The 25888-nt window shown below is 41.0% G+C and overlaps 1 protein-coding gene across 3 annotated transcripts in view; it reads left to right on the forward strand.

The window, feature by feature from the left end:
• Positions 1–25187, forward strand: part of LOC147144148 (zinc finger BED domain-containing protein 4-like) — a 46311-nt gene extending 21124 nt beyond the window's left edge. Inside the window, exons 4-5 of one of the 3 annotated variants that reach the window (XM_086038588.1) lie at positions 9969–10609; positions 11124–11644. In XM_086038588.1, the coding sequence (XP_085894714.1) occupies positions 9969–10609; positions 11124–11439 (957 nt within the window). In that variant the 3' untranslated portion in view covers positions 11440–11644. Of the gene's footprint in view, positions 1–9968; positions 10610–11123; positions 11645–24947 lie in introns of those variants that run through there. The other 2 variants (XR_015087892.1, XR_015087893.1) reach the window with 2 other exon arrangements.
• The last annotated feature ends 701 nt before the right edge of the window (positions 25188–25888 follow it).

Genomic DNA, 25888 nt, shown 5'->3' on the forward strand with positions numbered 1-25888 from the left:
TATTGTGGAGGCTAAACCCTTTTAAAAAGATGTAGGTTCTCACACACACATGCACACGCACGCCACAACACACACACACACACGTTCGCTCGCACGCTGAAACAACACATTTTTGTTTACATAGGCATTGGCCATGAATAGCAGCCTAAAGCTTGGGCCTCAATGAAAGCTAACGGGGCTGAATGGGGCTGATAGATTCAATGGTGAAGAGAGGAGCCCTCTTTTAAATGTTAAAAGGCCATTTAGGTTAACCCAATGTCTGTGGCCGTTGACTATAAAATGACACACTCTCGCCCAAGCAAAATATTGCAGCACAAATAAGAGGATGACAGAATACAACAACAACAACGTTTATATTCTACAAAATAATGTGTAAATAAATGTATAATATAATGTATATTATGGGAGCGGTACGGGAGTGGGAGTCATGCTGTAATGTATAATAAACAATTGTATACATTCTACACAATTAAGCAGAAACGTGACCTTGACACATACTTCAAATTCAAGAATTCATATCCAAAATTTGTTAAGAATAAAACACAAGCATTCACAAACCCCAAAATATGACAAAGCTACATTTGTAAAACAGACATAATCTGCCGTATTAAACAGGTTGACATATAACCCCTAACCTTATCTACTAAAACTAGGAAAAACGTGGGAGCAATACAACAAAATAATATAAGAGCAAGGCCTTCAAAGCAAAGTCACATGAGGATAAAGCGGCTCAGAGCATGGGTGGATTCAGTTCACTTTTCCTGCAGATAGCTTATCATTAGGTAAGGTTATAAAGTCTAGAAATACACCTTATAAAGATATGAGAGCACATGTATTATCTATTGAAATAACAAACATGCCGCATGATAATAAATCTAAAAGCTTTTGATTAATCTCCGTGTTCTTAATTTAGTGTTCTTTAATAGTCTGATCAAAGGCTAAAGGATGTATTTTTCATCAGGAGTCTCATCAATATGAGACTCTTGCTTTTTCAAATATCCATATAGATGCACTCGCATGACCCAAGAGTGAAAGGGATTTTTGAAATGTGTTTTTTCTGGGTTTGTTTGTTTTTCTAAGAAATCCAATTCTCTTGCAAAGCAAGCTTTGACTTTTATTAATATTCTAAACTTGCCTGCACAAATGATATTGTGCAGTAACCAAAGCATTAGGAATACATAAATGTTTTCATTGAATGCATGAATAAAGCCTGCCAGGCTACTTTGTAGGACACTGATTATTATAATGAATTGTATTTATGACACCAGACTATTTAACTATTTTACTTTAATTTGTGCATTTGTGCTATTTTGAGAGTTTATCGTTGCAATAAGTGTAAATTTTGCTTAATGGTTTAAAACACGTGGTTGCTTCAGAGACTAATAATTGTCATCATCATTTTTTTTGTTTGCAAATTCAATTCAAACAATAATACAGTCTATATACAGTGCTGACAGTACAATAGTCTTAAATGATTGTGGTGCTGTGTTTCCCCCCCAATGTAATGGTTCTTTTATTTAGTTATAAAGTAAATTTTCAACTGCACTGTATGTAGCATGTGCTCGCAAACACGGCTCTGTCTTGACAGCTACATCACTCATACACACAATTTAACCCATCTCACATATGGTTTTATATTACCTAGAGGTTTAAAAACTGCACGACTCTAAAATGTTGACAATGTGCACTACCAACACATAACATATTTTTCTGATTTCACACAAATCTTTTAAAATGCTAAGATAATATATTTATACTCTAATGATTGCATAGTCAGGCTGTAGTTTTATTTGGTTGTATATGGAATTTTCTGATAAGACTCAGATTTTTATTATTTAAAATGTACAGGTGATATTGCTTTTTTTGGTTTTATTTGTTTTTACAAAATACTGATTGAAAATGTGAATCCAATTTGACTTAATAACATGCACACTACACAATAGCACCATTGAACATTAAATATGTAATATATGCTTAAAGTACAGCGCTTGATTGTGCCCCCATTCAGGCTTTGATAAATAAGATTATGCAACGGTTTGGCAGTAATGCAGTGAGAACATTAAAAAAAAAAGGAAAAAAAAGCGGTATTGTATGAAAATTGGAAGAGACAGAGGTGACAGAAGCTTGTAAACAACGGTTCTGGTTGCCACTTTGACTGTGTGTCTCACACACTGCTCTGTTAATCCACTTAAGACACAACAGACAACAGGCCGAGTGATGTGGGGGCTCCGTACCTTGCACAGCATATTCCAACCATTTTTTAATTAAAAAAAAAAAAAAAACTCATTTTGCATTTTTCCTTTGCCTGTAAAATGATGACGCTCAAGAAATAAATGCTTCAAATTTAGAAATGCAGAGATTAAAGGGGGAAAAAAAAAGGACCCGGCCGTGGTTTATATAATTTTTCACGGTGTCGTCTCCCTTGCGCACTCTCTCCTCAACATTACCTTAACAAAAGCCACATCCACACACAGACACTCTAGCAGTGTGACAGACAGAGAGACAAAATGGCTGAATAGTCATGGAGGGGCTGCGTGTTCTCTTATATGTCGACTAATCAGGCAGCACTAACATGTGTCAACACCGCACTCGCACACTCATCAGCGAAAGGACACAGTGACGCAGACTAAGAGAAAAAACAACACTCTATTTATCTCCAGACAATGAATCGACTTCAAGGTTCATTACCTGCTACTAAAATCTGTGACAAAATATCAGGAAAATGTATTCAAGCAAAACATCATGTTCGGTTTTAGATTTTCACGTGCGCTGTATTTTTACGTGAACGGTGAAGGCTTTGAAAAGACATCTCCACAGTGACGGCGAAAGGCTGGCCGTCAGCTTCCTTTTGAAGCTTGCTGCAGCACCACTGATAGCCTCCATTCAGTGTCATCACCATTCTGCAAAAGTGGCCTGTATCAAACCCTGCTGCATGGGTTCAAAAAGAATGCATCCGCCTTAAATGTGCAATCGCAATTGTGTGGATGTACAACCAAAACAGGTCATTGGTAACATACAAAAAATGCATTTAACAAACTATTCTGCTGTATTGTAATTTTCACTTGCTAGAGCACAAGCTAGCCACATAGACATGGGGCAATCAGCAATATCCTTGAGAATGGAAATGCATGAAAAGCAAGGCAAAGAGATACTGGGTGAGCGAGGCAGAGAAGTGACTTAAGTATCAGTTGCTAATCCTATAAGTGTGTGCGCATGTGTGAGTGTGTGCAGGAAATGTCATGGAATACAACCTGAAATGAAAGTCTAACTGCATCTGCATTAGAGTCATTCGCACAATAGTGAAAAAGGTACTCACTGAGGCCTGCTGCAGTACAAATGAATTGTTCTCTGCATTTCCCTGTGTGGCTTAATGCTTAGACACATCAGCACTGTGAGAAGCATGAGAAAATAGAGCAGCTTTAGCATAAGGGTTCAGGAAAAGACGCTCGTTTAATTTGCATCGAGTGTAATAAGACCTTTGCTATTTGAGATAGTCATTGTTGACATTTGATTAAAAGCTATTATGCTACGTTTTCATTCTTTCTACTGAATAATTGAGAGGGTGACATATTTGACCCACCAACACAGTCAAAACTGTAGCAAATTTGCCACTCTCGATCATAATGTGCATTCCTTTGTCAAAGAAATAGGATGGAAGCCCCTGCCCGCTGCTCTTTGACTGTGAATGTACGTCGCAACAAAAACAACAGATGATTCTATAGACAGGTGGGCAGAAGGTTGCAATTGGCCACTGATGTGTTAACGAGCCAGTATGGACACACGCCTCTTAACATTTGCGACGCCGAGCACTACTGGTGTAACCGACACCTCCTGTGACACATGCACGTTCATGTCGAGAGACAAAGATGAAGCAGGACCTAATGGCAAAGCTGAAATAATGTTGACAGACAGAAATATTGCCACAATGCCTCTCGCAAACAAAAACGACAAAGCAGCCTCTTCTGTCTCGCAAAGCCGCCCGCTAAAATCATATTTCTCCTCCTCCATCTTAGCGCTGGCAGGTCGACAGGGAGACAAAGAGCTGCTGCTGCAGTGTGAAAATATACTGACGTAGCTTGCTTCTCCTTGGCTCAAGTTTAGTGTGTATGTGTGTGTGTTTGTGTGTGTCTGTTTCAGGGTTTTACAGCTCCATGATGATACTCCAGTGTTTACAATTAACAGGTACAGTCGGTACAATTTTCATTGAACTTGGTTACGGTTAGTTCATTTTAATAAGTATGCATTCCAACTACTGTCATGCATTCTTGCATGTTTTGCATGTGCGTGTTTGCACGTGTGTTTTTGGATGACTCCAAAAATGCTGATATGGAGATACTAGCCATAATAAGGTGATTTTGTAGCAAATCGGCGTTCACTCTTCAACCCACTTCATGCAACCCGCCCCCACCCCCTGCACATCACCCACTCCTCTCTTCTCCTCCTCTACTATTTCGGCTATACAATACTATACGGCACTATAACAATGGTATGACGAGAGATTGTGGTATTTGATTACGTATGGTCTCACAAATCATATAAAGACCAAAAATACTGTATGTGGCACATGCTATATAAGGATGTAGCAAAAATATACTTTTTGCTTCCTAATGTTGCAGTGACATATAATCACTATATTGTAGCACATTCACTAACTGGATGCAGCAGTTCTTGAGATCTCAGAGACAAAATGGCTACTGTGACTTGAGACATTTTTATACAATGCTAATCGAGATTCATTTACCCGACAACTTAGTCTTAACACAGCAGTAGGATTTAGTAACTCAATCCAATGTATTGAAGTAATGCTGACAGAAACACAACAAAATGCAAATGCACTGGGTAAAGAGCTGAAATGTTGTGCATACTCTCACCTAGTTGAGGATGTTTCTTCCAGGATGAGATTTGGAATGAATAAAAATATATCAGATAATCCAGTCCCACCCTGTGAGGTAAGGGTAAAAACAAGAAACGAAAATGTTTGAAAATAATCTACAAAATATCTTATACAAAAAAAAAAAAAACATTTGAAAAAAAGCATTTTCGTATGGTTAATCTACGAACTATGAAGCTGAAAGTGAGGGAGGTGATATAGCAAGACATGCTAGCACATCTATGGGCAACTTTAAACTTTGGGAACAGGAGCAACAGATGAAGTGGTAGTGCATTGTAGAGGGTATTAAAGTGAGGGACACCCCAAAAATCACCCCTGCTGCGTGTATGGGTTTGTTTGTGTGTGTGTGAGTGTGACAGCAGGGAGCAGCTCAGCGCTGGACGCGGCACACAGCAAGGGGCCATTAGACATGGTGGGGTGACCCACTTAAAAGGCTAAAACACACACACACACACACCCACAAAGCATGAAACTTTCTTTTCTTGCAGCGAATTTGCCATGATAACCATAAAGCTGTGATTCTTAAGTATTGGGTTTGAGTGGCCTTAGCTTAGTCACATAGTTTTCACAGTGTCAGATTTGGTGGGCAACTGTTGCTCCAGTAAGCTTCAATAAACACAAAAGTCCAACAAACTCTTTTTTTGTGATGATGAACATTCTTCAATGATTTTCAGAGTGAAACACTCCTTTAATACTGGCTTATTGCATTTGTATCAAGAGGTGCCCGTTCTCATGGGAATTTAGTAGATTTCTTCACAAATTAATTTACCATGTAAGAAGAAAAATTAGTGTATTTTTGTTTTATATACTGTATATACACACACACATTTATATTTATGTTTAGAGAGAGAGAGAGAGTGCTTGGCGGTATTTAAAAAACTCACGATACTGTAAAAAAAAGAGCTCATATAAACATCACAATATTTTGTTTTTGTACATAATAACAATAGCAATCACAAAGAAATAGGCTAAGCCCGTCATGCATCAAATGAAACTGCACTAATAAACGAACCACCATAGGGTGCTGGAACTGCACAAGTGGAAAACAACTTGGGCTTTCAAACAGATTTGCTGCTATTAATATCGTAACATGAGGACGACGGTATATTGTGACAATTTGAATATTGCGATATCTTCGTATTACGACGTACGCGTAATACGAGTTGTTTCGATTTTACGACGCCCGTGCCTCCTCCTCCATTTTGTCCCCAGCACCATAGAGACTACGTTTACATGCAGTCAATATTCTGGTTAAAATCAAAATTCCAATTTCTGAAACATTCTGAATATCCCGTTTACATGATTGAGCGGACAGAGTTGCTCCGGCATTTGAACTCCCTTCCACAACACATTCGTAACTGCACAGACCTCATATCCTTCAAAACACTCCTCAAGACTCACCTATTCTGCCTTGCTTTTTTAACATCACTTAATCTTTGCTATTTTTTTTCTTCTTCTGTTGGTTTTAACTGTTTTTGTTTTAACAGCAGGTTTTATTTTACTCACTTATTTTTGCTGTGAAGCGTCTTTAAGTGATATGAAAAGCGCTATACAAATAAAATGTATTAATATTATTATTATTATGTACAGTATGTATGTATGTATGTATGTATGTCCAGTATGTCACAAAAGTGAGTACACCCCTCACATTTCTGCAGAGATTTCATTATAATGTTTAATAGAACAACACTGAAGAAACATCGGTTTGACACAATGAAAGGTAGTCTGTGTAAAGCTTATAGAGCAGTGTAAATTTATTTTTCCTCTCAAAAAACTCAAAATATAGCCATTAGTAGCTAAACCCCTGGTAACAAAAGTGAGTACGCCCTAAAGTGAAAGTTCCTGAAGTGTTAATATTTTGTGTGGCCACCATGATTTTGCAGAACCGCCTTAATCTTCCTAGGCATGGATTTCACCAGAGCCTCACAGGTTGCCACTGGAATGCTCTTCCACTCCTCCATGACAACATGACGGAGCTGGGGGATATTCGAGATCATGTGCTTCTCCACCTTCCGCTTCAGGATGCCCCAAAGATGTTCTATTGGGTTTAGATCTGGAGACATGCTTGGCCAGTCCATCACCTTTACCCTTAGCCCCTTTAGAAAAGCCGTGGTCATCTTAGAGGTGCGTTTGGGCTCATTGTCATGCTGGAACACAGCCCTGCGACCCAGTTTCCGGAGGGAGGGGATCATTCTCTGCTCCAGTATTTCCCTCAATGAACTGCAACTCCCAAACTCCAGCTGCACTCATGCAGCCCCACACCATGCCATTACCACCACCACGCTTGACTGTAGGCACGACACACACATCTTTGTACTCCTCACCTGGTTGCCGCCACACATGCTTCACACCATCTGAGCCAAATGAATCAATCTTTGTCTCATCAGACCAGAGGATATCTTTCCAGTCAGCCATGGCCTTTGTTGGACATATCCTCTGCAAACCTTTGGTGGGCTTTCTTGTGGACAGCCTTCAGAAGAGGCTTCTTTCTAGGGCGACAGCCATGCAGACCAATTGGATGAAATGTGCGGCGTATGGTCTGAGTACTTACAGGCTGACCCCCAACCTCTTCAACTTCAGCAGTATTGCTGACAGCACTCCTGCGCCTATCTTTCTTAGATAGCATTTGGATGTGAAGCTGTGCACGTTCACTCAGCTTCTTTGGACGTCTAACACGAGCCCTGTCGTGAGTGCATGCTGATTTTTTAAAACGCTGGAGGATCTTGGACACTGTACTGCAGCTCAACTTCAGGGTTTTGGCAATCTTCTTGTAGCCTTGGTCAGCCTTATGTAGTGCCACAATTCTTTTTTAAGGTCCCCAGAGAGTTCCTTATCACGGTGTGCCATCTTGGGAGTTTCAGTGACCAGTATGACAGAGTGTGAGAGCTGTACTACAAATTGAACACACCGGCTCCCTATTTACAACTGAGGCCTAGTAAGAGTAATGAGTCACATGGTATTTTGGAGGGAAAATGACAAGCAGTACTTTGTTTGGACATTTCTGGGTGTAGTGTCTTTGGGATGTACTCACTTTTGTTGCCAAGGGTTTAGCCATTAATGGCTATATTTTGAGTTATTTTGAGGGGAAAAATGCATTTTCACTGCTATATAAGCTTTACATAGACTACTTTTCATCTTTTTCTTCAGTGTTGTTCTATTAAACATTATAATGAAATCTCTGCAGAAATGTGAGGGGTGTACTCACTTTTGTGACATACTGTATGTATGTATTTATTTATTTATTTATTGTGATATATTTCCCTCCAACAAACTAAAAATGTGAATTTTGCATGCTGCAAGAGTGACGTGAACAGTGGACTTATGTACAACTTAACTTACGTATACCATCTCATGAACTGTTCAGCAATGGACTAATTTAGTACATTGCTTTACATTGCATCAGTTCACAATAAGATACAGATACTGTAGTTGTTGACGTTTCTTCAAAGAAGAGTATCATTTACAATTTTACATGTTATTGAGTGGTCCAACTGACGTCCAAATCAGAAAGAACGCAACATAAATATCAGACGTTAATTAGATGAACCAAAAGAGTTAAAATGTTTGTAAGACCCTTTATTTGATGAGACAAAACATTTCATTAGTATAAAATGCTCAAGATTTTGATGCAATGTGCAGTTCATTCCTCAGCTCCCAGTTATTAGTGTGTTTATTATTCCATCTAGATTAGCTTCTTAGTATGTGGCACATTTGCACAATTTTAATTATCTGTTCGAATAAGTTGAATGAACATCAGGTTCTCAAGCAACTCCACAACAATGTGGGCTTCCACAATAAATCTTCAGCCATGTCTTTTTTTTCCACTGAGATAATTACTATTTGGCTGCAGCGCTCCACTTCCTCAGAGCAGACAGATTGTTGAGTTGGTGAGTTGGCCTGCAGTTCTAAAACTCTCCTCCTTTCATTATTCTTATCTGCCCATATCTCCCTCTCCTACCCCCACCACACACACATATGCATACACTGCCAGAGGGATTTGCAGCAGCTAGGCGGCAAGCGCATGTGTGTGTGTGCATGGGTGTGTGTGGTGTATGCTCACAGCAGGGAGTTGCCAATTACAGCAGTGATTAAAACCCAACAGTGTGGAAAGAGAGGCTGAGAGAATGGGAGCGAGAGGCTGGTGGAAAGAACAAGGAGAAAAACATATGTACTGACAGATAGAGATACAATACAATGTGTTTCTCCACATGCAGCCTTCTCCGTAATAGCTACAGAATAGCGGTTGTTATGATATTTGTGGACAGCCTGGGGAAAACATGTCAGGAAATGGGCTTCGGCAATTTTCGGTGTGAAGCCTGAGTGCAATCTGTGCAAATGCGAGAGCATTTTTGTCAAGAAAGGCCATCATCATTATAGAAAGTAGGATAATACCCATAATTATAACCAAAGTGCATTTTCTCAGCGAGTAAATGAAAGGCTGACCAAGTTTTGCAAAAAATTGATATGCTTTGTAGCTTTTGCACACACATATGACCAATAAAATTACGCGTAATTAGTAGTGTTGTTCCGATACTGGTATCGGCAAGTATCCCGAAATCTGGTATCGGCATCGGCGAGTACTTACAAATAACGTGCCGATGCTATTTCCCGATGCTGTACTAGTAAAGACCGTTGAATGCAGCGCCTTGTAGCTTGCTCCCTCACAACACTGGTGTGTGGTGACTGTTCAGTACTTGCCGTCGCTATTGGCCCAAAGCAGACGCTATTAACCAATGGGGGGGCTGCTTTTTCGTCTTGGGGCGGGGGGGCAGTGGGGTACACGAGATAACAATGTCGGCGATTTGGAAGTATTTCAGCATAGAAACTCCAGCGAGTACAACATCAAAGTGCAATTTGCGGTTCAAAAGTTGCACAAGGTGGTACTAAAGTGGGCAAGTTCAATACGTCCAACATGATAAAACATTTGAGGACAAACCATTTGAACGAGCACCAACAGTTTGCGGCGGCATACCCAAGTCTAAGGTACCGTTACCTTACTGTTGTTATACAATATAATTATTATATATTACATGCAATTATAGTGTATAATAATATTATTATTATTATTTTATTGTAGGTCCACATCATTCTTCGTGACAACGCCAGCGATATGAAGAAGGCAATGAGAGACCTGGGGATGCCGAGCCTGGGATGCTTTTCCCACTTGATCCGACTTGTGGTAGAAGAAGGCTTGCTGTCACAGCGGAGTGTTGGTGATGCATTGTCGAATGAGAGAAGGATCACTGGGCACTTCAAGCATTCCCCACTGGCCACATTGCAGCTGGAAACCATCCAGACGAACCTGGGAATGCCAGTCAAACGACTAATACAAGACGTGCCCACCCGCTGGAATAGCACGTTCTATATGACAGAAAGCCTTCTAGAGCAAAAGTCTGCTATCTCAGTGTGTGCAGCTGACCACCAGCTGCCAGCGACCCTGACTGCAAACGAATGGTCCCTTCTGGAGAAAGTCAACACACTTCTGGCTCCATTTGAGGAGATCACAAAGCAGATCAGCTTCGCCAACTCCACCGCCTCAGAGGTAATCCCCTCGGTCGTGCTACTGAAGCGACTGTTGGCCATAGAGACTCCAGAGGACAGTGGGTTAAAAACAATGAGGGCAACGATTCTAGCAGCTATGGACAGAAGATTCCAGACCGTTGCGGCGGAGCCCTTGTATGCAGTTGCCACCCTCTTAGACCCGCGTTACAAAGACATGTATGTCTAATTGTGTGCTGTTCAGTGTAAAGTTAAACATAGCTGTTATGAAATGCGCTATATGAATACAATTGTATTGTATTTTGTGTTAGTGTGGCATTAAATGCAGTGCAGGTGGTGGTGCATGGTGGTGCTGTAGTTAGCACCTGTGACTCAAAGCTGCCTGGGTTTTCTTCGGGTACTGCGGCTTCCGCCCACCTCCAAAGACATATAAGTTATAGTAATAAGTTTTGCTCGCCTCTGTAGCATGTGGACTGTACTGTGACTCTGGTTAATGCCATCACTATGAGTGCAAAATTGGAATCACAACAACTGATTAGAGTACGCAAATTCTTGTTGAATCATATGAATTAGAATAACAGAATATAATGTTTTAGATGTCCATATTGCACCTTGCTTTATTTCAAATTAACCTTAATAATATTTAGCCCATGTCTCACTCTCACCAGCATGAAGAGCTATGAAAATAGGCTGTTTATTCAACACGTGTATTTTGTTTACCATGTTACTGCAGATACTTCACAAGTGCAGAAAACGTCAAGCTTGCAAAGAATGTACTGATCAAAGAGGTTGAGAAGAATGAGGAGTGTAAATCAAGATCACTGCAGACAATCACCACTGAGACGGTGGACCTAGCCAGTGAGGTTCCACGGATGGAAGCAGAGCCCAGCACAAGTAGCAAGGGCTACTTTCAGGGGCTGTATGAGGAGGTCCTGCAAGAGTATGATGCAGAGCAAGGTGGGGCCAGCAGCACAGCCACACAGGTACAGATTAAGACGTATCTGACTGAGAAAACAATACAACGCATGGAGAGCCCATTCGAGTACTAGGGAAAGAATAAAGAACGTTTCCCCTCCTTGGCTACTACTGCTGCAAAGTTTCTCTGTGCTCCTTCTACTAGTGTAGATAGCGAGAGACTATTCAGCACAGCTTCCAACATACTTGATGTCAAGAGGAATAGGCTGTTGGGAGAGAAAAAGCTTCTTAAAGGAAAAACTTGCCAATGTACTTGAACTTGAACCCAAATAACTTGAATCCTCAGGAGGACTAAATAAACAATACTTGGTGTTGCTACTACAGTATTTGTCAAGTCTGTCACGAATAACTTTAGTTTTCCACTGCTTGATTTTGTTTTTTGAAAGTGGATTTTGGAGTTGGAACTTGTTGGATTTTTCTACTGCTTTTTTTCGGTTTTGAAAGTCTTTTTCTTACGTCAGATATGACTTAATGACACAATCTCTCTCAAAGATACTTTAAAGATACCTAATTTATATTATTTCTTATTTTAATTTAATTTTACTTCTTGTTGCACTACCGTTATACATGTAAATTACATGTTTATTGCACTATTATGGCCTTTGGGAGTCAATACGTTCAGGTTTCAGACGAGTTAATCCACTTATTGTCACCTATACCAGGTAGGCATATATATATATATATATATATATATATATATATATATATATATATATATATATATATTGTTCCCCCCGTGCCTGCGTGTTTTCTCCTGGTACTCCGGTTTCCTCTCACAATCCAAAAATATGCATGGCAGGTTAATTGGACACTCTAAATTGCCCCTAGGTGTGATTGTGAATGCGAATGTTTGTTTGTCTCTGTGTGCCCTGCGATTGGCTGGCAACCGATTCAGGGTGTCCCCCGCCTACTGCCCGAAGACAGCTGGGATAGACTCCAGCACGCCCCGCAACCCTTGTGTGGATAAGCGGTATAGATAATGGATGGATGGATATATATATATATATATATATATATATATAAAAAAATAAAAATAATAAAATAAAATACATGTATACATATATATATTTTTTTTCAAAAGTGTGGTATCGGTACAGCATCGGCCGATACCACACAGCTGGGTATCGGTCTCGGGACCAAAAAATGGCATCGGAACAACACTAGTAATTAGCCTCCCTGCTGTTAAAATGATTAAGGGACAGAAATGATTTTTCGCATTTTTTAACTTGGGTTTGTTTTATGAAACGCTTGTTCCTCCTCGAAGTAATCCACAAAGTATAACACCACATCTTACATCAGCCCATTTGTTATCACTCACTTAAGTTTCATCTACCTTTAAATCTCTCCGATCATGGCTGGACTACGGCAGCTTCAGAATGTGATTTGTTGATGGTTTAGTGGCTTCTAGGAAGAAGCCGCACAAACTTTGGTGGTCTACAATCAGGGGTGCACATACAGTAAGGTAAGTGTTGCACAGGTAAAATGTCAAAGCACACCACATTCAAGTCTTTCACTGCACATTTGTGCAGAAAGCACTCTGCATGATAGCCTACTTCGCCTTTCACCTAATGAACTCTATGCTAGAGAGTGACACGGGAGTGGATTTTCACTCCCGTCCCATCCTGCTTCCACATAAATAAAATCACATCTTATCCCATACTAAAAAAAAAAAAGAATGCTTTCCCGTCCCGGTGAAAACGACTCCCATCCTTTCCTAGTCCCGTTCAGCATGACTCCCACTCCCGTACCACTCCCATTTTGTAGGTTAAATAAAGTAACATTTTACTCATTTAAGCCCCTATTCCACTGCGGAGCGACCATTTCCAACTGTTGGCGAAGGTAGAAAAATGCACGTTCACATCAGGGTATGTTCAAGGTGGCAAATGTTTGCCAAACGCTCGTCAGACGTTCGTTCGCCTGTACTTCTCTTGTTGCAAGGGAATGTTAAAAAATTCCTTGTGGCAAGAAAAATCACTAAAACTGTTGGTGAGCATTTTGCAAACATTCACTGCCATGGAAAACATTCGCAATTGTTCGCCACTCAGTAGGATAGGGGCTAGGACTAACTTCTAGTCCCCTTTAAAGCACTCCCCTCCAGCTGTAATGCACTTGTTATAACATTCCAACAACTTCTGGAAGGCCCCCTGGAAGTCCTTCGATGTGAACGTGTCCGCGACTCTTTCATCTTCTCAATGGTATCAAAACAACTACCTCTGAGGTTTTCCTGTAGCTTGGTGAACAAACAAGTCACAGGGAGCAACGTCTGGACTGTAGGGAGGGCAAGGAACTGTCCTGATAACCACCTCGGTCAAATAGTTGGAAACACGGTTGGACTTGTGGACTGGTGCATTGTCCTGATGGAAATGCCACAGACACAATTTGAAGAGTACCAGCCTTTTGCCTTGGACAAACGTCGCGCAAATTAACTGCATGTTCAATTCATCATGAATAATTGTGTGCACTGTTCCCACACTGACTTCAAACCATACACTTATTGTCTCTATTGACACCCAACAGTCCTCATGCATAAAAGTACGAATTCTCCCCACCAGCTCCGGTGTTCTGACTTCCCTCCACCTTCCACACCTTTCATTGTCCCTCACAGACCCTCTGCCCCCCTTACACTTTTTATTCCAACAGAACAGGGGTGGTCTGAACATTCAAGTTCATCCATAAGCAGTCTGAAGCAGTTAATTGGTCAGCATAACTTTCTTTCATAATGCAAGATTTTATAGCGTATTGTGTAAGTGTGCTCCCATCCCGACTGCATTCTGCAGTCTGCTGTGACGAGCGTGATTTAGTTGGGTTCACTTAACATCCAATTACAGCTGTCTCTTTCAAACGGGAATACCAAAAATTGGTATGTTACCTAATTAACATATAGTAATGACATATCAACATTTCAAGAGTGTGGGATGATTACGAAAAAAGTCTGAAAACTTATTGACGACACCTCGTATATATACTGTATATATACAGTATCTATTTTTTAAAAAAGTGGTAAACTCAGAATTTCAAGGCAACAAACTTCGCTAACATTTAAAGTTGGCTATTCAAATAAATATTTAGTTGTTGTGAAAATTGGATTTCCCACATTTCACAACAAAGAAATATGACTTTACAAAACTGTTGTCCTTTGTATTATCACAAAGCTGGGCAGTCTGTCCCTGGGCCGGACCGGTCGGACCCCTCGGCCCATTTTTGGTACGTGGGGGCGGGGTGTGACAAATTTTAAAAAATGGCTGGACTAAGCATGGCCGGAAGTGGATTTTAGTCCGGCCCACTAATCGGCCCGCATGCGTTTGACGTGGTCGCGATGCGGCCAAATTTCATCTCGGCCTGCTTAGTGAAAGGCTTGCCCTTTAGGCTTCTTTCTCCTCCCGCGTCGGCGCGAGCGACAAATGCCGCATTGATTCACATGACCGACGCATTGTGCTGTTGGCGACAGGTCAGGATAATTTTTATGAATAAGGGCGGGGGGTCGCGGCCGGAAGGGTTCCCAGGTCGAGGGTGGAGGGTCACGGCCGGACAAAAAAGGGTCAAGTGCCCAGCTCTGATTATCACCCTAACTTAAAGATAAAAGGAAAAACAACTCAGCAAATTGTTTTGGGGAAAACAACTTGCTTGCTTTGTTGTGCTAAACTGTTTCCATAAATGTCACTAATTTATATATTAAAGTTGTTCCAACTTTAGATGACTGTTTTATGCCCCCAAAAATTACAAATTGTGTGTTTTTTTTGTTTTTTTTACAGTGTACTACTTATCCTTTTCTTTTTTTCTTTTCTGGGGGGATTGTTGGAAATACAACAGATTTAGTTTGGAGGAGCAGACTTTCAATTGTCAGTGGAGATCCAGCATTGTGTGTGGGTTGTGTTATGTTGGTCATCTTGAGAACCTCAAAAGCTACAAGCACAGTAAGTTTTCCCCCCCTCATCATATGTGGGTCGCTCATATTTTTAAGGTTTTAAGGACCTTGTGAAATTAATTTATACATGTTTGAAGATAAAACTTGTCACTAGCAATTGTAATCAGAGATGGCATTATATGTCCCTAAACATATTTTTGATGATGGTTTCAAAAATGCCTTTACTTTTTTTCCTAGCGCATCAGGTTTTTGAGATATCATTTACATTTTTTTTTAAAGTTTGACTTATGAAGGTTTGAGCAAAGCGGATTTGACCATATATTGTAATTTATAGCTATGATGTTTCAGAAAAATATTACACCTGTTGCTGAACCTAACCGTTAATTCATAAATATTATTAAACATATCACTGTATTACATTACATGGCTCCAGACTGCCCCTAAATGGTAGCATTTAGCTTCGAAAATTTGAGGCAGTGCAAGTACATTTATTTTTCATCTATTCGCGCATATGCCACCTGTAAATTTGCAGATTGTTTTTTCCCTCTGGCACGTCAAAGGTGGTAAAGAAGGTAGTGAGGTGGCAAACTAGGCCAGCTGAGCCACCCAGATCTGTGCCCACTGTGGAGCTCAGGACCTCCCCCCAGCCCAAGAGCTTGTCTCTGACAACAAGGTAGTGGGGCCCGCTGTAGTAAAAGTCAGCAAACACCATGCAACTTTGACTATGGAGGTCGGCACAATGTTCACAAATGTTCTCAAAATTACATTACAGCAGAGCATTAAAAAAAAAAAAAAATTAGCTTTGCTTCTAGACAAGAAACTAGAGTTTACTGCTGTATACAGTGTGCATTTAAGAATAAAAACTATTGATTCAATAAAAAAGTAGATCAATTGCTCATTCATTAGCAGTAAATTCAACTCTTAAGAAGTCAATGGAGATTCACGCAGTCACAGCAGCAGATGAAGGGAGTTTGACCACTTGCACGCCAGAGAGGACACAAATTACACCGGTTAGCTTAGCAATAGACAGCAGCTTGTACGACAAGCGGATGGATTTATAATTAGTCCAAAAGGAAAAGGGCTTCAGAAAATGGTTGGATGCATGGTTCAAAGAACACCGTGAGTTTTGCCATTCGACTGTGTAATCCTGCAGGGCTTTACACTAGGTTTTGCACTGGTAGCACTGGTGCTACCAACGTCGCACCGCACAGGATATGGTTGTACCCTTTTTTGGTGAGTTAAAGCATGATCATATTTACTGATGTAGATTTAGCTCATCATGCGGTCTAGCTCCTGGCAGCGTAATCATGTCTTTACTACATTGTAGTACTCTTCCATACCATTAGGTAGCAGCAGCAGCAGGTAGATAACTGTCTTTGTTTAGAGACAAGCCAATTATTGACGCACGTTTATCCAAACAGGCCCATGTTTCACACTAAGTAGCAATATAAAACATTATAAAACACTTTTTTCTCTGTGTTTATTTAATTCCTATTCAAGATGTTATAATATAATGTCATTCTTTAACAAATGCTTATATAAACAATATAAGACTTATATTGTTAAAATAAGCTTTTTTTTTTTTCACAATTTCAGCTGGCGGTGCTTTTTCAATTAAATAAATGTGCCTTGACTCAAAAAAGTTTGAAAAACACTGATTTAAAGAGACACTTGATTGGGCTGAACATTACAACACTTATATAATAGGTCTGTATGAAAAAATTATGTCAGCACTAAAATTCACCACCCTAAAAGAATCTGGAGTGATTTATGGGCTTTTTTTCTGATGACTAAAGCCACAAATTGGCTTATTTAGTTTTTATTAACATCAAACGTGAGCTCCTATGAGGAAAGACCACTATCACCTCCACAAAGTCAAACATTGTGCAGATCGTTTTTCAATTTTATTTTTCAATTACTGGTTAGAGTGGACAATACCAGTTAGTTTTCGGACATTTAGCGATGCACACGCTTTGTTTTTTCCCATAGCAGCAAAGCAGCCATGGCTGTTGGCTCCCGCTAGCTCCCGCTGGCTCCCGCTGGCTCCCGCTAGCTCCCGCTGGCTCCCGCTAGCTCCCGCTGGCTCCCGCTAGCTCCCGCGGCTAGTCGAGGCAGAATCAGCTCTCGATTGCTAACAGTCAAAGTTAGCAGAAGGAAATCAACTACAGTAGGATCTCTACTTACGAACGTCTCTTCATACGAAATTTTCAAGTTATGAAACGACTCAACAGCAAAATACTGCCTCTTGTTACGAAAGAAATTTCAAGATACGAAAGGTAAAAATAGAGTATGGGCTGCCACTCGCAGCTCCGGAATTTCCTGAACGCAACATACTCATCGCTGCTCTGCCATTGGCTAGCCTAGCATCTTCCTGGCATCCCATTGGCGAAGAGGGACCTCTACCGTATGTGTCTATGTGTGCAGATAGACAGGTAGATAGATAGATATGTCTATGCAGCGTCCTCGTCATTCGCCCCATGGGCCATGAGGTGTTCAGATAGTTTTACGTGAATTAGAAACAAGGAAAAGACAAAAACGGAGAGAATTTTTTTTTTTTTGTCCATATAAACAAAGCAAGAGATAATAGAAAAGTATAAAAAGGGATGCGTTTGGTTGATCTCGCCAAAGAATATGACCATAATGTATCGACAGTCACCACGTTATTAAATCAGTTCTTTACAAAACGTCAGGCAAAAACCACTTCTGAGAGAGAGCATGAACCAAAGAGGTCAAAAAGCGATGACAGCATTCAAAAGGTAAACGACCATCATTTTTATTCTTTACTCTATTCTTTGTTTTTTTTACATTATGCACAACTCTTATTTGTGCAATAATATAATTGTAACATGCATTTGTTTCATGTTTTGATGCATTTATTCTTTATAAAACATTTATGTCTGAATATTGGGGGGCTTGGAACAGATTAGGGCATTTACATGGAAAACGTGTCTCTACTTACAAAATTTTCTACTTAAGACATTTCTTCCAGAACCAATTCATTTCGTAAGTAGAGGTACCACTGTACTTAGCATCCATATTATTGGCGCCTGTACATTGGGGGTTTACCCCAGTAGAGGAGAGGGTAGCCTCCCTCCACCTTATGGTGGGGGGATGGGTCCTGACTGTTGTTTGTGCCTTTGCACCAAACGGCAGTTCAGAGTACCCACCCTTTTTGGAGTCCTTGGAGGGTGTGCTGGAGAGCGCTCCACCTGTGGACTCCATCGTTCTGCTGGGGGACTTCAATGCTCATGTGGGCAATGACAGTGAGACCTGGAGGGGTGTGATTGGCAGGACCGCCCCTCCCCCACCTCTGATCTGAACCCGAGTGGTGTTCTGTTACTGGACTTTTGTGGTCATCACGGATTGTCCGTAACGAACATCATGTTCAAACATAAGGGTGTCCATATGTGCACATGGCACCATGACACTCCTTTGTAGACGTATCATCGGATTTACGGCCGCATGTTTTGGACACTCGAGTGAAGAGAGGGGCGAAGCTGTCAACTGATCACCAACTGGTGGTGTGTAGACTCCGAAAGTGGGGGAAGACGCCGGTCCGACCTGCCAGACCCAAACGTATTGCGAGGGTTGGCTGGGAACCTTTGGCAGAATCCCCTGTCAGAAAGAGTTTAAACTTACACCTCCGGCTGAACGAAGATGCACTGTATCTGTAATTCATAAATAATAATTTCCAGACGAATTACATGAAATTAGATGATTTTTCACGGCACTCTTTATGATCTGTCACACTAGTGTGCCATAGCACCAGGGGTGTGCAGAGGCTGGACAGGGCCTCAGCCCCGTTGGCTTACTGACCCTCCGACACACACACACACACACCAATGATAGATGATGAACGACCTTACTGCTGAGTGACAGAGGGCATCAACTTCAAAAAACGTACACCTCCACCGCTCCACCTTACCCCTGATGACGCATACGTTTGCGACGAGGGGGCATCAACTTAAGGAAAAAGCCCTCCACCCACATGGAGGTGTTCTGGTTCTCATTGATGCTCTGAGGTGTATAGCAAAGTAAATATGTTATATTTACAAGTTATGTTGGTATTTCCAAAAGTTATCTGCATATATTCAAAATTAGACTAAAAGGTGAATTTCCCTAATCCAGGGGTGGGCAATTCATGCATGTTTTCTATGTCACCCTGGTGCAAGCCACCTGATTCAAATGATCAAGATCATTATCCAGCTTCTGCAGACCTTGCTGATGATATGATCATTTGTATCAGGTGTGTTCCAGCAGGGAGAGTTGGAAAACAGGCAGGATACTGGCCCTCGAGGGCCGGAATTGCCCACCCTGCTCTATTTCAAAGCTGTTTTAAATCATTAAAGGGTAGTTAACCCAATCATATTTTTTTCAAGAATATGTTCTATGCAAGCCCACTAGTTGGAACAAGGCATTCTGATAAATATTACGTTTGTGGAATAAGAGTTAATCCACCCGTTTTTAGCCATCTCTGGGGGTGGCCATTTTGTCACTTCTGTCGACTGAAAATGACATCACAACTGCTCATGGCTCAGGTAACGATTGGTCGTAACCTGAGCCCTGAGCAACTCTGACATCATTTTCAGTTGACAAAAGTGACAAAATGGCTGCCTCCTGAGATGGCTAAAAACGGGTGGATTTTGCTGCTTATATCGTATTCCACAATCACAATATTAATCAGAATGCCATGTTTCAACTAGTGGGCCTGCTGGGAACATATTCTTGAAAAAAAATATGTTTGTGTTGATTTCCTCTTAAAGGCCTAAAGCACCTGACTCAACATCTCCCCAACCTAAGGGCGGCTATAGAATCACCCTCTTAAACTTGAGGTTCTCCCAGAAATTGAACACCTATAAAATAATTGATATCTCAGGCCCTGTAGCAGATAGAAACATAATTCCCCCCAAAATTGAGGGCTTAGACGTGGATTTCACAGAGGCCCGAGTATATTATTTACTGTTTCAATGGAAGATGTAAAAATAAAATGTCAGTGCAAGAGAAGCTCTATTTTTAATTTTAAAAAATCGAGTGGTGATTACGTCTTCTATTCTGTTACAAAGGCGTTGCTATCGTCATTGTCTACAAACATATATCTTAACCATATAGTATCACATTTGACTGGTTCCACTGGTTCAAAGTCCACAAGCGCGTCGTCTTTTTCAATGCCATCACTCATTTCAGAGCTCCCACGATGGTATGCGTCGCCATTAATGTCCGAAAGCTTTCCGGGACATCCTCCGCAGTCTCACGACACCGTCACATGTATATTTCATTGGCTAAGACACCAAGAATTAGATTTAAAAAATAAAAAGATGTATCTGCTCTGCCGGCTTTAAAGGTAGACAGACGCAACAGCCTGGCTCTAGTGGGAGAAACGCGGTTATGCGCTGCCGGCCTTAATGGGTTAAGATAATTTATTATTTGATTTATCACATTAAAAGCAGGCAGTTAGATGTTCTGGTGAGTGGCAGGTTAGTGTGCTATCTGCAGTGCTCACAAACTCACCCCCTACTGTGTTAAATCAATATCATTCTGAATTCAGGCCTTCACACACTCCCATGCGCACACACTCATACACACACAAAATCATGCACGCACACACACATGCACACTTTTCGATATCTTTGTGTACACCAAGGGAATACAGTATGAGTAACTTAACACTCCGCTGAGCCGCAGCACACAAGCACCAACATGAAAGGTGAATGTGTGTGTGCGTGTGTATGTGTGTGTGTATGTTGCGGACACTTTACAGTATGTGTATACAAACCTTGCTAATTAATGATTGCCCATCTTGTGTGTGTATATATATATATATATATATATATATATATATACTGTATGTGTGTACCAGGGGTGGGAGTAAGTCACATATGTGCAGAGGTGGTTAGTAACGTGCTACAATTATCCATTACATTTACTCAAGTAACATTTGGTGTTAATTGTACTTGCCAGTATAGTTTTTATGCAACATACATTTCAATTTTACTACTGCTTGTGCGTTGTTCACCAATCAAACATAAATCACTTTTGACGTTTGACTATATTTCACCAATCAAATAGAACCAGGAAGCCAAATGACCACCCGTAGTTGTTATGTTCTTGACCGGCGTTGCTGTTCATTCAACCATTTTGTTTGTTCAGATTCCCCGGTGACTCTTGGGGGGGGGCGGAGTCTGCTGCCGCGTACCTGCTGGTTATTACAAACAATGGGGTTTATGTGCCCAGCAGTCACAGAAAGGAGTTGTTGAGTTATTCGCGTTTGCTTGCTTTTCTTGCTGCCAATTACATCAAATGCTAATACGTAACCTTTCCACGATCGCCTTTGTTCTTTCCTAGTTCCCGTTTCAGGCATTTAAGTACTCCTTACAGGAGTCTATATAGGCTGCTATATTATATATATTCTATATTAATATATTATATTATATAGTATATATTGTATAGTATATAATAACTTATTAGTATATTATTATTGTCTATTCATATATTCTATATTACTGGCTCCGTCCAAACATCCCATTTCGGCCGCTTGTATCCGAGATCTTGTTCTTTCGGTCATGACCCACAGCTCGTGACCATAGGTGAGAGTAGGAATGTGGATCAACTGGTAAATCGAGAGCTTCGCCTTTCAGCTCAGCTCCTTCTTCACCACGACAGACCAATACAGAGGCCGCATCACAGCAGATGCTGCACGGATACGCCAATCAATCTTCCGTTCCATCCTACGCTCACTCGCGAACAAGACTCCAAGATACTTGAACTCCTCCACCTGGGGAAGAATCTCATCCCCGACCTGGAGAGGCCACTCCACCCTTTTCCGACTGAGGACCATGGTCTCAGATTTGGAGGTAAAAATTTTCAACCCAACGAGCCCCACCTCCAGGCCTGGGTCCTGAGGGGGGCCCCGGTGACCCGCGTCCGGGCAAGGGAAAACGAGGTCCTATATTGACATTCATCATTAAGGGTCTGTGAGCTGTGCTTGGTGTGGTCCCTCACCTAGGACCTGTTTGCTATGGGTGACCCTGCCAGGGGCATGAAGCCCTAGACAACTTAGCTCCTAGGATCATTGGGACACTCAAACCCTTCCACCACGGTAAGGTGACGGCTCATGGAAGGGAATGTAAAAATGTCATCATCTCATCTTCCAAACCGCTTATCCTATACAGGGTCGCGGGGAGTTGCTGGAGCCTATCCCAGCCGTCAATGGGCGAAGGCAGACTGTACCCCAAACTGGTCGCCAGCCAGTCGCAGGGCACACATAGACACTGTCACTGAGCGGGAATCGATCCCACGCTGCCCGCACACAACTCAGGCGTGTGTACCACTACACTATCAGGGACTTTATGTAAAAATGTAAAAAAGGGAAAAAATAGACATAAGTGTTTTTCACAGAACAGGGAAACCCCGGGGTTGGTGTTGTCGTATTGTATAATTATTTGGGTCCAACAGACGGCCAGAAGTCGCAGTCAACAAGTTACTTATTTATTTTACACACTTCCCCTCCTTCACGGCCTTCAAAATAAAAGCATGACAGCAAACCACTATACACAGCAGGTTTGCTACGGCGTATTTCCGGAAGTAGGGAAGATGCCAGAAGAAGTGCATGAACTCCACCTTGATGTGCCACCGTCATCCTTGAGTGCTGCGCGCAGCTTGACTTCATACTCGCGGACACAACGTTGTTTTGAAACTGTTACGTTCCAAGTCGGGGGTGTCGCTTCAAAAAGACAGCGACAACAATGGATGTCGTGCCTGCTACAACCATAAAGAGACCGAGATGACTAGACTATACAAACTAGTTTGCTTTTCAGCAGCAACGTGCTGCGTGCTGCATGCTCTTCTCCTCTCCGTGTGGGAAACTGTATATCATCGCGACATGTGACATAATGGACCGATGAGAGCAGCAACAATTCCTGATGTGTGCGTAGCATGTGTCGCAGACCTCTCGCCAACAGCACAATGCGTCGGTCATGAGAATCAATGCGGCAGTTGTTGCTCGCGCCGAGGCGAGAGTAGAAAGAAGTCTAAAAAGAAGGCTTTCACCGAGTAGACTGAGATGAAATTTGGCCGCCTTGAGACCATGTCAAACGCATGAGGGCCGATTAGTGGGGCGGACTAAAATCTACTTCTGGCCATGCTCAGTCCAGCCATTTTTAAAAAATTTTCAGCCCCCACCCCCCGCCCCAAAAACCAGTCCAGCCCAGGGACAGACTGCCCAGCACTGGTGCTATGTGAGAAGACCACAGAGTGCTCCCTGTGTGGACATCTAAGTGGTAGTTGGTCGACGTTGGTAGATGGAAACGGTAACGGAAGCCCGTGTAGAATGCTAGGCGGATCGGCCTATAGGCGATTACTATTTGGTCTGGTCAGATAAAAAGTCGGATAGACAGACAGTGGAAGGGCACGGCTGCAGGCGGTGATAAATGAACCGGGAAATGTTTGTAAAATGCCCAGGTCTGATTAGAAGTATTAATGCCATGAACATAAACCACAGTACAATGTCATCGGCATGCATTTGAACAGGTAAATCAGCATAGACAGATGGAAGATCTTTCATATAAAGTGGAAATAACTGAGGCCCTAAATGTGAGCCTTGAGGAGGACTAGTCGACAGGTTGAGGGGTGCCGATTAAAATGAATGGACTGACATGTTTGTTTGTTTGTTTGTTTTTTTCATTTTAAACATACTGCTAAATAAAATAACTGCACTTGTGAGAACAAAAAATAGGAAACAAACATACAGTACAAACAAATCATTAATGAAAGCAACACAAGACAAGTTACGCAGTAGTCCACACAGACATTAGTTATGAATCATATGTATGCAAATTGCATACAGTAATCCAACAATCCTCCATGCCGCCAGTGATGCACATGATAGGTTACACTCTAATCACAACATCGCTTCAAGCCAATGACGCATTGTTTACCGACAGCTGTAATCAAATCATTTGCTTACAAGGGAAATCAACTCTTTGACTGGTCCTTGCAGTCTCGTGCAGGTAAGATCGGAAATCTCAGGGTGCCCACAGACGTTCAGATCGTCTTTCATTTGCTGAATAGGATGTTGGACTCTGATTGGCTTTGGCTAGACAGCTGTCACGCGATTTTGTCGTGTAGGTTCAATTTGAGCAACAAGGAGGGTAAGGCAGATGTGTGTGATTGGAGGTTGGCAAACACATCCCGTCCCAAGTCCAGCGTATGGTCTCGTCTATTCCCATGTTTGCAATAATTTTATAATCAGATTCAATTTTTTTTCTGTAGTATATTTATATTTTCTATTTTTGATGAGCTAAAAAACAAACACATTATATATAGATAATATTTTGTATTACATGGTGTATACTGCATATTGAAATTATATTTTTTTAGTACACCATTTATTGCTTCAAATGTGTTATTTGAAGTTTAATCTGACAAATTTTAAATATGTGCAAAATGATCAACTGACGTATCACTAACTCCCTTGTGTACAGACTGTTACTTATGGACAAAACCTTATATAATATATAATATATATAATTATAATCACACTAAAAATGATTGTAAATGCACGATTACATGTTTTCACATGCTCCTAACAACATTCACAAATTGTTTTGAAAATTTGATATATTGCCCACCTGTAGTTATTTCACAGTACAGGCTGATGATGTGATATTAACCTTTATCAAGGCACACGGTAGGTGCTAAAAGTTTTCCCTTTCTTGTCAGATCCGTGAAGCTGTCAACATCCCACTGTCTGTTAGTGACCACCCAGATATGAGAAGATCCCGGGAAAGTCATCAATGGAGGACCCAATCTGGGTTATCATCATTTAAAAAAAAATTATTTAGATGCAGTCTACCAGAAAGAAGAAGCACTGAGGAGCCACATTGACAAAAAGACTGTTGCCATCATATTTGATTCAACTCCAGGTGCTGAGAGGAGATGTGTGCTAAACATCCTTTCTCAATAAAGAATATACACATTTGTAAATATCTGTTGCTTTTTCAAACATCTTTTCTAAAAACCGACTTAAAATTTGTAGAAAAAGTTTGTTTAATTGTAAACAAATGAGGTTTTGAGCAAAAACAATAGCAACTTTTATTGCAACTTTTAATAAAATTGCCCGCGAAATCAGGCATTTTAGACAATGACAATCATTAAAAATGGCTGCGAAATCCTGGAGGAACTGTAAAGTACATGCATTTCCTAAAGTTCAGTTTTAACAAAAGGTGTGTATGTAATGTGGGATCTCTTCCATGATCTCACAGCTTAGATTGCTAGCTACATAACCATTTTTCTTTTTTACCCCTGTCCAGTGACTGTTTTTAAAAAATATATATATATTTTATTTTTTTACTTACCACTACTTTGAATATTAATTATTATCAGCAACTAAAAACTGCAAATTTGAGAACATACTCTATTTTCCAGAGCTACATAAAGTTCTTAAAATCCTTCTGGAGGATTATTATCTAACAACTATTACCTTCAGTGCTTTTGCTTTAAGTGATAAGCACAGTAATCAACATTTACAGTTAATCCTTTCAACTGCTTTAGTACTATTACTCAAATCTTCGTGATTATCAATTGTGACTCGTGGCAGTCTCCACTTTTTCTGCACTGTATCCTCCTCGACTGGCACTGACAGCAGTGTTACTGCTACGAGA

Source organism: Filicampus tigris, chromosome 8 (assembly GCF_054856515.1).
Source record: "Filicampus tigris isolate MCC_2025a chromosome 8, RoL_Ftig_1.0, whole genome shotgun sequence".
NCBI lineage: Eukaryota > Metazoa > Chordata > Actinopteri > Syngnathiformes > Syngnathidae > Filicampus > Filicampus tigris.